Raw genomic sequence first — 15,612 nt, forward strand, 5'->3', positions numbered from 1 at the left:
TCACCAAATCCAGTGTTTGTAGCCAAATCAAATGGCTAATTTTGTCTTAAAACTGATCAGCTTTTTTAAAGTTTATGTTAATAGATAATGTTGAGATATGTTTATGGTGTTGTAGGTAATAATTGCTATTATATATATAAATTACTTTTTAATATCAAGACATGATTTGTTTTTAATAATGCCTTTTCTTTTCCTTTTTATGGCGAGCATGTGAAGAATGAAAAATAGTGTAGATCTTTGCTTATATTTATTAGATTTAGATCTTTTTAATTTATTCTAAAAAGAGGATCATTGTCCCTTTATTTAAACTGCTAACTATGAACATGTTTTGGAACATTTAACGCCCCACTCTTCACTTGACTATTTCCGTCATGCTAGTCCTGAGAATTAAATCAATTGCATGAATAAATAATTTTTTGAAGGGGGATTTTAAGAAGTTATTTACTGTAATAAGTTATCTTAGAAGAAAGATGTCATATTTGTCTACTTTATCATTGGGTGAAAACTATCTGCCATATTTTTTTTTATTTGCATTGAATTCAGCTTTGAAATTTAACAACATGGAAAACACATTGAAAGTGTAGCCAAAACTGCAACAGGAACAAGAAAGGTGCAATCTCGATCCTTTTAAATGTCTTCTGAAGCCACCATCCGGTTATGTTTAGCAAAATAACTATTCTTAATTCTTCTCACTCTTTAAAACTCTCAAGGTAAAAAAAAACCCAAAATGAAATGGTTAGTAAAAGCAAGATTACAGTCTAGTTGTAGAACGGGTAATGAGCTGGCGTACACTAGTAGATCCTTTAATGACTAAAATAGGATTTTTTCTTAGAAATGTGAATTGAATTAGAATTGTGTATTTCTAGGCTCTTCATGTTTGGGAAAAATGCATCCATATTTAATTTTGCTATTTGAACAACACAAAAACTACACCACAGTACATTTAAGATTTTAATATACAGTTTTCAAGATAAAGTTCTTTGATAAACAAAGGAACAATTTTTGGCTATATAAAAAGCTATTTAGAAACAAGTGACTAGACTTGGAGACTACAGTGGTTGTGTGCTTATGTTTTTTAGGTATCAAACACAGACACATTTAGCTCAGAGTGAAGAGGGTACTCACAAGATTCAGAGAAAACATCTCACTGATTAACAAGGTTCACTTCATCAATAATTTCAACCACATTACTACACACTGAGCCATTTATGAGATATACTTCCAGAAATAAGCAAAATAATAACAATCAGGTTCAGAAGCCAGTTTAATTTTGATCCCATCCGTAAGCACTAATCGAATTATGAACAAGTTTAAACAAAAAAGCAACAAAGAAGGCTGCATTAACGTCACGCAGGAAGTTCAAGTCCAAAATAGTGCATTTTGTCTCACTTTGATAATAACAAATGATTGATTTATACACCAGGCTTCAGTAGTTGCACTTTTAGTGATTGTAACAAAGAGATGCTGCACATATTACAGAGCGTTGTGTTGCAGGGCTGCTCATACCTGCCCACTTAGGAAATTAACTTGATGGAGTGCAGCCAGTGCCAACCCGAGGGTACATCCATGTAAGAGGCTATAAGTTTATTATAGGAATTTATATGGACCAGACGCTGGCAGAAGATTCATTTAATAATTTATTTTATAGGATTAATCGTCATCTTAAACTGATGGGGCTAAAATTAAAGTGGCTTCTGATCTGAGACCCCCAGAGAAAGAGTGCTACAACCACAAAAGACAGAGGAAAGGTGTTTGGCAGTGCAGAATCATATGCAAAAAGGTCTTTGAAATATACAGTATACTGATGAATATCAAACCTGGGTCACCACGGAGTTCAAGAACATCAAAATGTGTATGTTGGACACTGTAACGAGTTTGTTCATAGCATTTCCTGAAATGCAACACATGCCACGTTTTTACAATATAGCCTTAAAAATGTCCTTTTTTGGGTTCTAACAAACTAGTGATCATACCCTCATGCTGACCCAGGAATGATTAGTTTTATATCAGAAAAAAGACTTGCAGTACAAGACACTTGTTAAATGCCCTGTGAAAAACTCTTCATTAGTTTCTCTTAAAGCTCAAATAATAAAGAACATGAATCTTAGTTTAGTGAATAAAAATTTAAGCTTCTCTTGTGTGTTTCTCTAATTGTCTGATCCAATGTGTACGTCAAACAAGTGTCGCAAGCAGAATATGCTGTGTTGAGCTCACCATTAAAATAAACAAACTATGGTTTTCATTTTTGTCTATGATTTCAGGTGATTTCTCACTGGCCAACCATGTGTGTTCTGCTCATTTTGCTGCATGTCTGGACTAATTTAAAAAAAATGGGGCTTAGCTAGCAGTAAATAATTGGCAGTATCCTTAGCTACCCAAACAGAGAAACCATGACTCGACTGAAATAGTGGAGTTATAGGCATGATCAATTGGATATTCAGAATTTGATTTGACTTATTAAATTGCAATGTAAAGAACCTAGATTATCCATCTTTAGAAATCACATTTCTTAACTTGAATATCCTTATTTTCCTACTGGAATTTCTGTAGCAAAAATTTTATATCGCATCTACTCCATGTGTTCAGTGTCCTTGGACAGAGACAAAGGAAGCTATAGATTAACTTTGGAGGGAATCTTGGAACTTAACTTGAAAAAATATATGCAGCTTGCTTACTTGTGGTTTTAAGTCGAACATGCTGAATTGTTGTTCACAGCGCATTTATCATAAGAGCACCAAAGAAATTGTACAGCATATATACAACCCCCAAAGTGTAAGGCATAACACAATACAAGAGTACACGGCAGAGTCCCAAGTCAATCACTTTCATTTGTATGCTATAACGAACTACTCCGTGTTCAACACACTTCATTGCATTTTAGATCAACACCATTTGGCATGATTAAAATCATATTAAATGTCTGTTTAAAAATCATTTAAATCCCTTTAAGCTTCATGTCTGTCTGTCTTTGCATCCTGAGACCAGCTCCAGTTTCCTCTGGGTCGACCAGATATTTTTGTAAAACTCTGTCTTATCTGTGTATATCCAAATTCTTGAATACAGATATATGGTCTCTTTCTAAAAACGAGAAAAACCCACTGAGGTGGCCTGTACTGTTTTAATTATTGTAAGCCTTTTTCCCTTATGTGCACCATAATATTTAAGGAACTGTACAATTGTACTGATTCAGTCTGTAAACAGTTGTGTACTTGTATTGGCAGTGTAGGCCTTTTTATTAGGATGCTGTATTTGAGTTTTTGTACAAAATGCACACAAGTTATCCTTTTTCTATAAATGCTGACACAACTTTAAGGTGATTAGGATTCATTATTTCGCCCCTAGGCTGAATGTTTCAGGGTTTCTTTGTATAGATATGTTACTGATTGTTTTTGCAAGCTGACACATTTTCAGAAACAGAAACTTTTTTTTTTAAAAAAGAAATTTTTTTAAACTTTTGACTCGTCATTCTTAACCCCTTTCAATTGTATAGCTGGTAAAAACTTGCAGATATCTGCTTTTTGCACACTGAACTTTACCAGATTATAACTGAGCTTTAAGATGGAAAAGAAAATAAACATCAAGAAACAAATCTGAGTAAAATTACTGAAAGCATTTTTAGGAAGGTCATGGTTTAGATGAGTGCAAAATGCATGATGGTCCAGAATGGGGATGATCTCTGCTAGAAAGATGCTGTGAATAGTGCCATTGTTTGTTGAAAGATCCAGCAATCATGGCCCAAACAAGGAGCTCAGACAAGATGGATGCACATGCAGCATCTCACACAAGCTTAATGTCACTGCTCAATCTGAAACTCCCCAGATAATCATTAAGCCTACTCAAATGAGGAGTGTAGAAGGCATCTTCAATAGAATTTCCTCTCAGTTACCATTTATATTAGTGCTGCATTCAGTGTCAATAACAGCCTTCATCTGGGTTGAGCCACTGCCTGCTGGATACTTTGGCTTACTAATGGTTAAGCTGTTTTGGTAATATAGCTGGACTCATAGGTCCTTAGCACCTTAGGACAATTTAAGAATTTAAAATGACTCTCTGTGTCCAACCTCAGAAGGTGATGAAGCAAGATGCTTTGTTTGTACACTGAAATAACCCTGTTATATTCAAACAAAGCCCTTTTGCCTTTACTTTTATGGAGCCATGTTATATCATTGTAAATGGATGTCTGAGAATGATACTTAAGCCAGATTTATGTGCAGATTTGACCTCTTAAAGTAATGTCCTTAATGACTAAATGCAGGTTTCAATTAATCAATACTCTTATTTTGTTCTCATGAACTTGTTTGGTCTTGGATTTAAAACTTCTACTTGCTCAAACTTTACTAAATGTCATTTCTTATACCTTTTCCCATTCTTAAGATCAAGAGTTAATGGTGTTCCACATATGCATTTTCACAAAGGGAGAGGCGAGAGAGAACATAAAACACAATAAAGGTAAATTATGAAAAAACAATTAAAAAGATCTGTTGGAAAATGTCTTTGTAACCTTCTGTTCCAAAAAAAGAGAAATGCTGTTAAGAATTTTTACATTTTTTCCAGGGGTTACAGTAAATTTGTGGTCTTAAAGGGTTTTTAAACAAATGTTTGACAAACTGTGAATCAGAAAGGCTAGGAGTAGCTCCTTACGCTTGGTCTGGGGAGCCAAAGTCTTCTCCTCAAGAGCTACCATCCTACAACTGTTCATCCCTTCTCTAATAGACCAGAATCAAATGAGTGGTTCGTCACCATGCAGGGCTCAATAACATGCTGAGGGGTTTTAGCTTTAGCTTCTGCTGTGTTGGTGAGGAGAGGCATCTACAAGTTGGAGGATGATGGCTCTCAAGAACTGGACATGAGCAAATTTGCTCTAAGGCCTATATGCCCCACAGGCGGGAACTCTTGTTTAGAGGATTTTTTCAGGGGGTCGTAGAAGTTTTTGGATGCTGAAAATGTGTCATTTTGTTTAAATGGCGCCCATAATAGAGTTTGAAAAATTGTTTGTTTTTGTTAGCTGTTCTTGGAGAATTGGGGTTAGAGTTTCGGGTTAAAAATTGCATGGCCATTGGCTCAAGATGAATTTTATTTTTGGTGTCCAACCTCATTTCAACACTCATTTACAAAACGTGATGAGACTAGATAAGGCAAATCTCTCTTAGCCAACCAAAGCAACGCAAGCCACAAACAGGCCAGTAAAATTGCCCTCCCTGATCTGAGCTGTCAGCTTAGCAGTTGGAGCCAGCAGGGGTGTAGTTACTCAGTTCCCTGCGGATAGTGCTGAACGGCGACAGCTCCAGTTCAGTGGTGCACTCGTGCTCGTTATCATCACTGCCAGTGGCCGAGGAGGGTACGTGGTTACAGCAGCAGCAACAGCAGCAGTCCAGGAACGCCCGGCCTAATGGACGACACAGCAGAAGAAGTAGCGCCGGTGTCACAGCGGCCCGACAAAACAGCAGCAACTGAGAGAGAAGATGCAGGATGGACATGGTGTGCTCAGGAACACCTGCCGCCATGTATGCAGACACTATGTTGCATATGTTCTCAGGCACCACACAAGCGCCATATACGATTGCCAGAGCCACAACAGTGCAGTTCATCTGGCTCTCCAGCCTGATCTGCTTCTTATTACTGCGAACGCTGGCCTGCTCAGCGTGCCGGATCTTGCGTGCCGTGACAAGTGAGCAACCGATGGTGAAGAGGGTCGGGAGGCAAAAGTAGCAACCAAAACACCACCACAGCCGAGCACCCTCATAGGTCAGGCCAAGCACATAGAGCATATCAGGAAGAGATGTGGATATCCTGATAATGCAGCGCTCAACTGGGGGCTCATCCGGGAGTCCTGTGTCCTCCACCACAAGCTGTCGAATCAGGAGCTCTGGGAGGGCCAAGAGGAGGGCGCCGATCCAGATGACTGCCAGCTTGGCCGTTGTAGACGTGCAGTTCTCGATCATCTCGTAATACATCTGGACATTGGTGGCCGCACGAAAGCGGTCGATGCAGAGTGCACACAGGGTGAAGGTAGTAACGCCCAACGAGGCAACCTGAACAGAACAAAAATAAGGTTCAGCTTGAGAAACTGTTGTTATTGTTAGAATTATGTAGGAAAAACATGCAATTCCAGAGAAATGTTTTTTGCTGTTGTTGTAAATCCACAATTAGAAACAAGTTCAAGTGGTGTTCCTATTTTAGCAAAACCCTTATCATAATACAAATCATTTATTTCCTGATAGAAATGTCTCCCATAAAATACTCCTTTACCATTTAGCAGCAGCACATAAACTAATGACATTAAGCCTAAAGAAGCATCAGATGCTGCAGCATTTAGAAGCAACAGACCTCGAGAAATGCAGGTCTGGGCACTGCTCTATTTTAAACATTATAGTTGTTTTAAGCTAAAGGGAGAAAATGAAATAGAGCATATGATCAAGTCTTGATGGTTAAAACAATTGGATTGATTGTGAGAGATTATTGAAATGATAGCCAGATATTTTACTGATTAACTAGACAATAAAGCATGCCCTTAGCTGACAGAGCAATTGACTTATAGAAGTAATTATACAAAAACTAATAAAAAGATATACACAATTTTGAATTTGAAATTAAAAAAACATTTTTTTCTGTCAATATGCTTCATAGAGAACTCCTCAAGTGGAAAAGTTTTCATTTCAACTGGTTTAAATTCTGTAAAAAGCTCAATCAAAACAATTGACAGATTAATCGATTTGCAAAATAATCATTATAGCAACCCTAATCATAACCACAAACCTTTTGAGAAGGCAACTTATTTTCAGTTTAAGTGAATTTCTATTTATGCTAAGAAACAAAACATTATCTTTCAGCCAAAAAACTCAGACGAAGCATCCTTTATTCACTGGCTCTCACGTCTTTTTATTTTCCTCCGCTTACTATCTCCTAAACCTCTTTTCCTTTTTACAGAACCCTCCTTCCATCCTGCTCTTCATATCACATTTAATTACGGCAGCCAGATTCCCAGATGGCCCCAGTGAGCCAAGGCTTTGGTGATGTAAACACATCCATCCTGGACAGATATAGATGTACATGCTCTGCACGATGTTCAGTGTAAGTAGGCCTCCCTCACACATCATGAGACACACACACTGACACGGAGGTCCTAACCAGGCTAATGAAGGGTAACCATATGGAACTCTGAGGAGTAAGTGGGGGGGGACTCATGGGCTACAGAGTCATCAACCAGATCTGTAATCAACGTGGCTCCTTAACCAGAGACTGTAGTTACCTGTCAGCCCATCCTCAGGCTCTTAAATAAGAAATATTAATGGATGAACTAGGGAGGAACTAAAATCCCCTTCAGAAAAAACATTTTGTTTTAAATCTCAGTTCATTTTTTTTGGCTACGTCTTTGAGAAGCAATTTTTTTTTTAAGTTTATCAAACACCTGTAATTGGCATCAAGGTATATATTGCTTCATCAAACCCCTGAAGAAGAATGGGATTGGATTTTCTAACTTCAGTTCTTATCTGTTTGCTTCCCCTTTTTCTTGTGGGCCATAATGGAGACGATGACCTAAACACTGGGTATCAGATTGGGTGTCCAGGGATATTTAATAGGGAAGTTAATTTCCTATATTGGCTTGTATGTTTTGTTTTTTCCAACAACTCCTTTATTGATAAAGGTTGATCCCTTTAGATGAAGTGTCTTATTTGTAAAAGAGACATATTCAAACACAGAATGCTACTTGATACTGGACAACTGGTAAATGGTTGGAGCTATTTGCTTTCTACAGTAGATGTCACGAATTTCAATTTCTCAAAAGCCATTTTAGACCCCGCTAAGATATAAATGAGGCACCAGTCAGGCTTTGCTGTTGTAGCTCACATTTATTCAGCTTAAGTAGCTCCCAAATATGAAGCCCAATAATCTTGGTACCTGTCTAGCATTGACAAACCCAAATTTTGCCCTCTCTGAAATAACCATTTAAGTCGAGTTTGAAACTGATGTCCATAGATTAAAGGCTTCTAATTTATATAATGCTAGAAATCAGAGCTTGAAAAAGTATTTGCATTTTTTTCTCTGGACTAAAAGTGCAGATGCCAATGTAAAAACGGACTTTGGTAAGATAAAAAGTACTGGTTGAACTTAAAAAAGAGTCTATATTACACTAAAATCTAAAAATAAAAATGATGCAAAAATAACTTGAATACTAAACCCTTGTAAAAGCATTTATACACATAAAATAGGTTAAGCTTCTTCTTTTGCTCCCTGTGTTGGAAGAAGAAAAAAACAATACTGGATTATCTAGTTTTGGTCTTAATTCCAGACAGAATAATTTACTGAGGGCAAAATACATTCCAGAGCTCTGGTATTCACATTAGTAAAGTTACAAATAGTATTGACATTGGAATGCAATTTGAAAAATAAAAATATAGATACGCAAACTGATAAAGGGGGGCAGATGGGGAATATCTTGTCTCAGAATCTGACCGTTTAAACGCAATGTTTTCCAGAACTCACTCGTCATCCGTGTTGCAATCAATGTTTTTTCTGTAGAAAAAACAAAACAATAAAAAACTGGGCTCCAACTGAAGAAATTCTCTTCAAACTCTTGATTTCTCTTGTTTTGTTGCAGCTGTCATGTCATTATGCATAAAATTAACAAGACTGTTTGGAGAAAATGAAGAGTACAAAGGAAAGATTCTTGTGCTTAAACGTAGCGAGTAAGTAAAAAGTCCTTAGAAAATTAAACACTAAAGCAAGAATGACAAAAAAAAGCCCTTTAAGCACACTAGGCATTTATACTTGCTTGACAAATCTAGTTAAAAGGATCTTTTCATCCCTTGAAAAGGGCTTAGGTTTGACATATTGGCCTCATTTCATGCATGGCCGTATTCCACTTAAAGCAACCTATCCTGCCAGGTAATCTGTTTTGAGTTATTTTTCTTTTAAGCCTAAGGTCCTTGATTGAATGACACTGTAATACCCAAGATGCACTCATATTAGTGGTGAAGTCCTCTACAGACTACAATACTTTTGCATTTCTTTACCTTCTTTCAAACTTAAAGTTAAAAAAAAATTATTAAAGCAAAAATAAATAAATGGTGCAAATCTGTGTACCTCCAATAGTGGAAGTTACACTGTTACATATATAGCACAATTTGTACATTATTTCCTGTTTACTTTGACAATATAGAAAAAGTCTAATGATGGAAATGATAATTTTAAAATCTGAGCAAATTAAAGAACTTCACATGTTGGTCTGCTTTATACGGTACATTTTAGTACTTCCAAGGTTGCTAGTCATATTGGCTCTTTGACATTTCCTCCGTCTGCTTTTTTATTATTTTCTTACCAACTTTTATTTGGTCTGGTACCACAGATCGTCTCCTGTGTGGAGACAATCTGTCTTCTCGCATGTCAATGTGTGCCTACCCTAGAACAACTTGTTTTAGTCAATTTTTGAAGGTACTTTTCCACAATCTATTGTTTGCTGTAAAGAAATCTGGAAATGACCAATAACTAGTAACACAATGATAATAAAAAATTGGTTCGGTTTTTAAAATTCCTTACATTTCTATACATGATAACAACAACAACGATTAATGGAAATGAGGTACAGCGCTAAGTTATGACAAATTTTAAATTGGTAAAATACTCAACTATGATGGGGTTCAAATGTGATCTGACCTATGTATTCATCCCACCTTATATTCCTGGGTCAGCTTGTTGTTACTGTACGGCTGTGTATGGGAGGGTGATGCATGTAGATGCATTTTCGGTATCTCTGTAACAACTGATTATGGTTTAAATGCTATAGCTAACCTGTTTAATGTTACTAATCATGACATCCCTGTATCACACTAATCTAATGACTACTTCCAGCTAGTGAGTGCATTTAGTATTGATAAGCAATATATTCTCTAAAATCATGTCTTTGAAATGCTGGTAGGCAGATATCTCTGTATGCCCCGCTTCTGAGCCTTGAACAACAGTCCAGTTTACATGCGAAAGTGCTGGCAGACGCTGAATTTTTCATGACTAAAAACAGGTCTGGAATGGATTTAAAGGCTTCCATGGAGGGAGGGGGCACCCCGCTTTGATCAAGGGTGTTAGACTGGAAAGCAAGGGCAGGATGAACAAGTACAGCTTTCTACTGGAGAGGAGATGAGGAGCTATAATATTCTGAGTGATATTCCTGAGTGATATTGCAAACCTGTATGTTATGGAGGGATATTTATATATATATATATATATATATATATACAATTTAAAGACAGAGAAAAATAAAGGGCAGGAAAAGGACAGGAATAATTTCAAACAACAGTGTTGTAAAGTAATCACAGGCAATTATCAAAGTCATTAATTTCAGAATGGCTTAAATAGAACTTTAAAATACTCTTTACTGATACAATTTATGCCTTTTCCAAATCTGTTGGATACACTTTCCTTTATTTGGTCAATTTTCCTTTGAAGATTTTTTTTAACTGTTAAACTTTAATTTTCTTTATCTCCCTTTTTAGTAATCAAAATAAATAAAAACTCATTAATTCATCCATTGGCCTTCTGGAGTCTTAAAGAAATAAAGCAGCACTTGAGATCGAAGGATTTTTTTTTTTTTTTCAATGCTCTTGCACAGCAGGTAAGATATTTTACCCTGGCACTACTAATAAAAATGGCCCATTAGCTCCTCGAATCAAGGCTGTGAAAGCTGGTGGTACAAAAGCTCTTTCTTTTTTTTAATGGGGTCTTAACAAAGATTGGTTGCGTGAGTGTTGACCACAGCATGACTCCAGCTGCTGTCAGAGGCAATAGGTGCCATCAGGTGACGTATGGGCCGGTTTCAGAAACACAGCTACAGTGACGGTCTTTAATGGAGTGAGCTGAGAAGGACACCTGTTACACTTTTTTGAAGTCTGACTCAGTGACTGCTCCAGGAGGCTATACCTTCTGCCATAAGACCCACACCTTTGATGCCAGCCATCTAAATTGGTTGTAAAAAAATAAAACATTTTAAGGCTTCTGGAAAATGGTAAAATATTGATCTTGCACTTCGCTCTACCAGCTGGCTAATTTAGTTGACTAATTTGGGATGATTTCAACATAATGGATTTCCCTTTTCAATGAAAACCCAACAGAGTGGAGAAAATGTCAGACTGACAATTCTGTCTTGTCTAATGGCTTTATGACACTAGGTGGAAAAAAAACATATATCAGGCTTATAAAGAATAGTGAGCTGAACGTATGGCTAACAATCCAATAACCTTAGCTATCAAACAAGAATGGACAGGCCAGTTTGAGATGTTCACAAACACAGGAGCTTAATAAACACTAAAACCATGATCACCAACCCTTGAATATTCAAGCAAAACCAGGAGGAAACGCAGTGAGAGCCAATCCTGTCTGAGATGAAGAGGGAACTGAAACTACAATTTGCATTTAGAAGTTCACCAAGACTGAACATTAGGAGATTGGAAAATCATTTGACTGGCCTAGAGACCATTCAAATTATCAGAATTTGGTCAAAAGAAAATGAAAGTGGGAGTCCATCTTGGTGTTTTTTAAACAGCGTTGACAATAAGTCACAAAGATCCCATCATATTAAAATAGTTTAACATTAAAATTCACTAAACACTAACGACAGTGACAGAAACCTGATATATTCCAAGAGAGGACCTCTACTGATGAATATTTCTAACACCAGGCTGCAGCTGGGTCTTGGCAGTGATGCTGCCTATTGAACCTTTGAAATAGCCATGCTACTGTATACTGACAATGCTCGGCAACTCGCCTACAGATTAGTAGTTTAAATGAAAAATGTTTTGCGTCCATATTTTCTGTTAAATCTTGGTATATGGCCAATGGCTATTCCAACATGTAATTCTACTAGATCATACTACCCTCCTAGATGGACTAGTGGATGCATACAAGTATTGAAAGTCAGAAGATTTTGTTGAAATAACCTTTGAGACATAGTTTTGTGTCGTAAACACTGTAAGGAGATGCCACCACTCACAAGTCATCTCTTTTCTGTAACTTGCTCTGCATTTATCCTAGAGAACTGGGACGAACAAATGCACAGTAAATAAGTATAATATTACTTTTGTCAAATACTCATACAAAGAGGAATAGACCCTGACACATTCGTACCATAAGTGCTCCATTCATTAAATTAAAAGGAACAATGCCACATTTAATGCTTTTGCCTCAGTACTGTCTGGTGCTATTTATATATATTTTTTTCCTAAAGCAATACATTTGCCTGTTATTTCCTAACATGTGGAAGATTTCCTCTAGGCATCATAGGAAAGAAAAAAAAATCTCAGCACACAGTAGCTACTGCAGGCCTCCCATTCCGAACCATTGATTCCTGCCTGCCAGTGCCAATGCAGCAGCACAAAACCTCTCATAGCAGATTTTTTAATTCCATAAAGGCCTACCATATGCTGATGTTTCTGTGTTGACTTATGACTCCATTATTGCAATGATCTAATGAATATTTCAAGCTTGCATGGATCATTATAAGTTTGGTTGATAGCACCCAACAGAAGACCCAAACTATACTGCAAGCTGATGTGTAATCTTGTTACAACACATAAAAATATAGTATCATCTCATCCATAGACGAAGAGCAAACTGAATGAACCGCCATAAATTATATATGCAGAACCGCTAATTACATCATAAAAAATTAACAAGATTAACAATCAGTTATGTTCTTAGACTGGATGAAAATGAATAGAGCATGAGAGCTTTGTATAAAATGAGTCGTATCTTTCTGAGTACATATATTTAGTATGTGGGTGGTCAAATGCTCTCTGATTAGCTTCAAGTGAGTGGATCTGTGTGTTTTCTCCCCTGAGGCTTGTTTCTAATTACAGATAGCTGATGCAAAAGAGCAGAGCAGGGGGAAAGCCTCAGGCAGCGATCAGTAGAGGCAAGGCCATCCCATCCATCTGGAGGATCAGCACACCCTGACTTTAAGCTTTTGTCTTGCATTGTGTGTTTGAGTGACTGGGGAAGAATACAAGATATGGGGATAAACTGCGATCAAGCTAATGAAGAAAATTACCTATTAGGTTCTAGTGAAACATTTGATTCATGATACTATTCTTTAAACAGGCATAATATTTAGAACAACAGCCTGTGAGCATTTTGGGTAAAACTTAGTGGCTTAATAAACAAATACATTACACAGAAAAAACACAGAAAAAGGTTTGATTGTAATTTAGTAGCACATGTGTCAAGGTGATGTATATCCTGCCCTTAATTGACAATTTCAACCCTGTATACTGTATGAGTCTCCTTCTGCCCCGATCAGTGGTTATATGAAACCCATTTCTCTCTCTCTTCACCTTCTCAATCAATGGTTGCCTTGTTTTTCAAGTCTTTTTTTTTTATGTTAAAGACTCCGGGACATGTTGGAAGACCCTGCAAGCTGCTCAAACTAAAGGGTGAAACTCAGCACACAGATTTTTGGAAAATGGCCAAATATAACGGTGCACCAATAAGGCAGTGATGTGATTACTACTACGGACTTATTGGGAACTATAATGGTAGAGAGGTTGCAAACCCTTTCCACAGTTTTTATTAAAAAAAACAACCTTAAAATCATTTGGTATTTTCACTTTCGGCTTATAATCGTACCCAACTGAACAACTGGAATATAAAAGTTAACAATACTACTTCCTCCATATTGTGTAACCTTACTGAAATTGCTACTGGTGATCTACACTTGCTGCCAGAACCAAAACCCTCCACAAAAAAGTCATTTACGGTATTGATGTGAGATAGGATGTAGACAAAAATAGACTTATGGTTGTTGAGTAATAGTCTGCTTAAATGGCATTTCTTCATGTTTTAGAGTTACCACTGTTCAATAGAGGGTGCTGCTGTTCATTCTTAAATTTAGAAGCACTGATATTTGTAAGATAAGTAATGCTAAAACAGAAATATGAATTAATCGAGATTCTGGTCCTGGGTTATTAACGGTGTTTTGGTGTGAAGGATGCGTAATGCACTTTATGCCATTCTGTTTGTAAATACTAACAGTCGATGAACTGCTTCTCACCTAAATAGCACCCATTTACTAAAGTTTTTTGATGCAGCGGCATCAAATGTTCTGCTGTGCTTGGAAGGCCAAGCAATTTATCAGAGCAACATACCCTGTCTTTTTAGAATATCATTACATCTCTGTTCAATTGAAATAGTTTTTCACAGTTTTTAGCATTTAATGCAACAAATTAAAAATATAATGACATAATTTATTTTTTTTTAACTCAGCATATTGTAGGAAAAACAAACTTCAAGTTAAGTAAAGATCCTATTGATGCAAATGAAAATGATTTTTTTAAGAAGGCTACTAATCAATTAAATTTTAATCTGTGTGTAAGATCAAATATAGAATAATTCATTAATCAGTTATTTTTGCATCACTACTTTGAAGCATTATTTTCACAGGTTTTCATTCTAACATTCATTGCAATGAAACTGTTAGTGTATTTTTTCTTAGAAATTTTCTTTTCCAAATCTCTCCACCCCCTCCTCAGATGACAACAGCAGCCTCTTAAATATCTTTTGAGTAGTTCTGCAAATGACATCTGCCTCAGACAAATGGAGCTTCTTTGTTCCATCAATTCAGCTCCACCTTTTCCAACTGGTGTGTCTAGAGCAGCTGGGAGTGAGGGGGTTATAACTGAGAGGGGTAGAGTGCAAAACAAAAAGCATGCTTTGTCTTTTTCATATGTGTATCCTACAAGACTGAATGCTCAGTTAAAAAACACGGTCTAATATGTAAAGCTCAAGATGCTGTTTGGTTAATTAGACCAAACTAAAACATCATGGCCTCAGCTTCTAAAATACTACTACGAGAGATCAAAAGGAGATCACCATTGAAGAAATCGTCAATTTGTTCCACATTTTGACAGTTGTCTTTTATCAGCTGTTTTCCTCCAGATGCCAAGGCGTGTTTTTGTTCATCTGAAATTAAAACTTCCAAAGCCGATTTCAAGGTGATATTTATGTTCCAAAAGTTAATGGAACCCCTATAAACTCAAGGAGATCTATTAGGCCTCAGCTACGTAACTCCAGATTATTAGTGTTTACTACATTTTATCCAAACTAGACTAGGGGATTCCCAGTAAAACAAGCAGATATACATATGAGAGCTGCAGCTAACAATTATTTTGCAAAACGTTTAATCTGTCGATTATTTTTTATTAATTAATCAATTAATAATAATTGCATAGCCTATTATGCAAATTTTTTACTAAAATTTTACTAAATTAAACTAGGTGAAACTTAAATGTTTCTACTTTAGTTCTGGATTGAACTTATTGACAGACGACAATGTTTTTTTAATCTTAAATGCAAAATGTTTACAGATTTTTTTTAGAATTTTGATATAATTACTGCTCTAAGTGGGTTGTTCTGTCAGCCATGGGCGTAGGTTTGCATAGGGACCATAGGGACATGTCCCTACCAAAGTTTTGAACCGACCTAATTGTCCCTACCAATAATTGGATGTGAGCAACATGTTTATAATTTCCAGCAGTAGTTGTTGCAGCAGTGGCTTCTTTTCCTCTCGCAGCTCCTCTGTCTGGTCTCTCCTGTCCCTTTCACCTAGCAGCGCATTGAACTGTGCTGCGC

At 36.7% G+C, this 15,612-nt stretch overlaps 1 protein-coding gene across 1 annotated transcript in view; it reads right to left on the bottom strand.

Moving 5' to 3' along the window:
* Positions 1–944: 944 nt before the first annotated feature.
* Positions 945–15,612, bottom strand: part of gpr37 (G protein-coupled receptor 37 (endothelin receptor type B-like)) — a 21,954-nt gene continuing 7,286 nt past the window's right edge. Inside the window, exon 2 of the mRNA XM_015380451.1 lies at positions 945–6,032. Within this exon, the coding sequence (XP_015235937.1) occupies positions 5,217–6,032 (816 nt within the window). The 3' untranslated portion in view covers positions 945–5,216. The remainder of the gene's footprint in view (positions 6,033–15,612) is intronic.

This window comes from Cyprinodon variegatus, unplaced genomic scaffold, assembly GCF_000732505.1.
Source record: "Cyprinodon variegatus isolate N-32 unplaced genomic scaffold, C_variegatus-1.0 Scaffold214, whole genome shotgun sequence".
Classification (NCBI taxonomy): domain Eukaryota; kingdom Metazoa; phylum Chordata; class Actinopteri; order Cyprinodontiformes; family Cyprinodontidae; genus Cyprinodon; species Cyprinodon variegatus.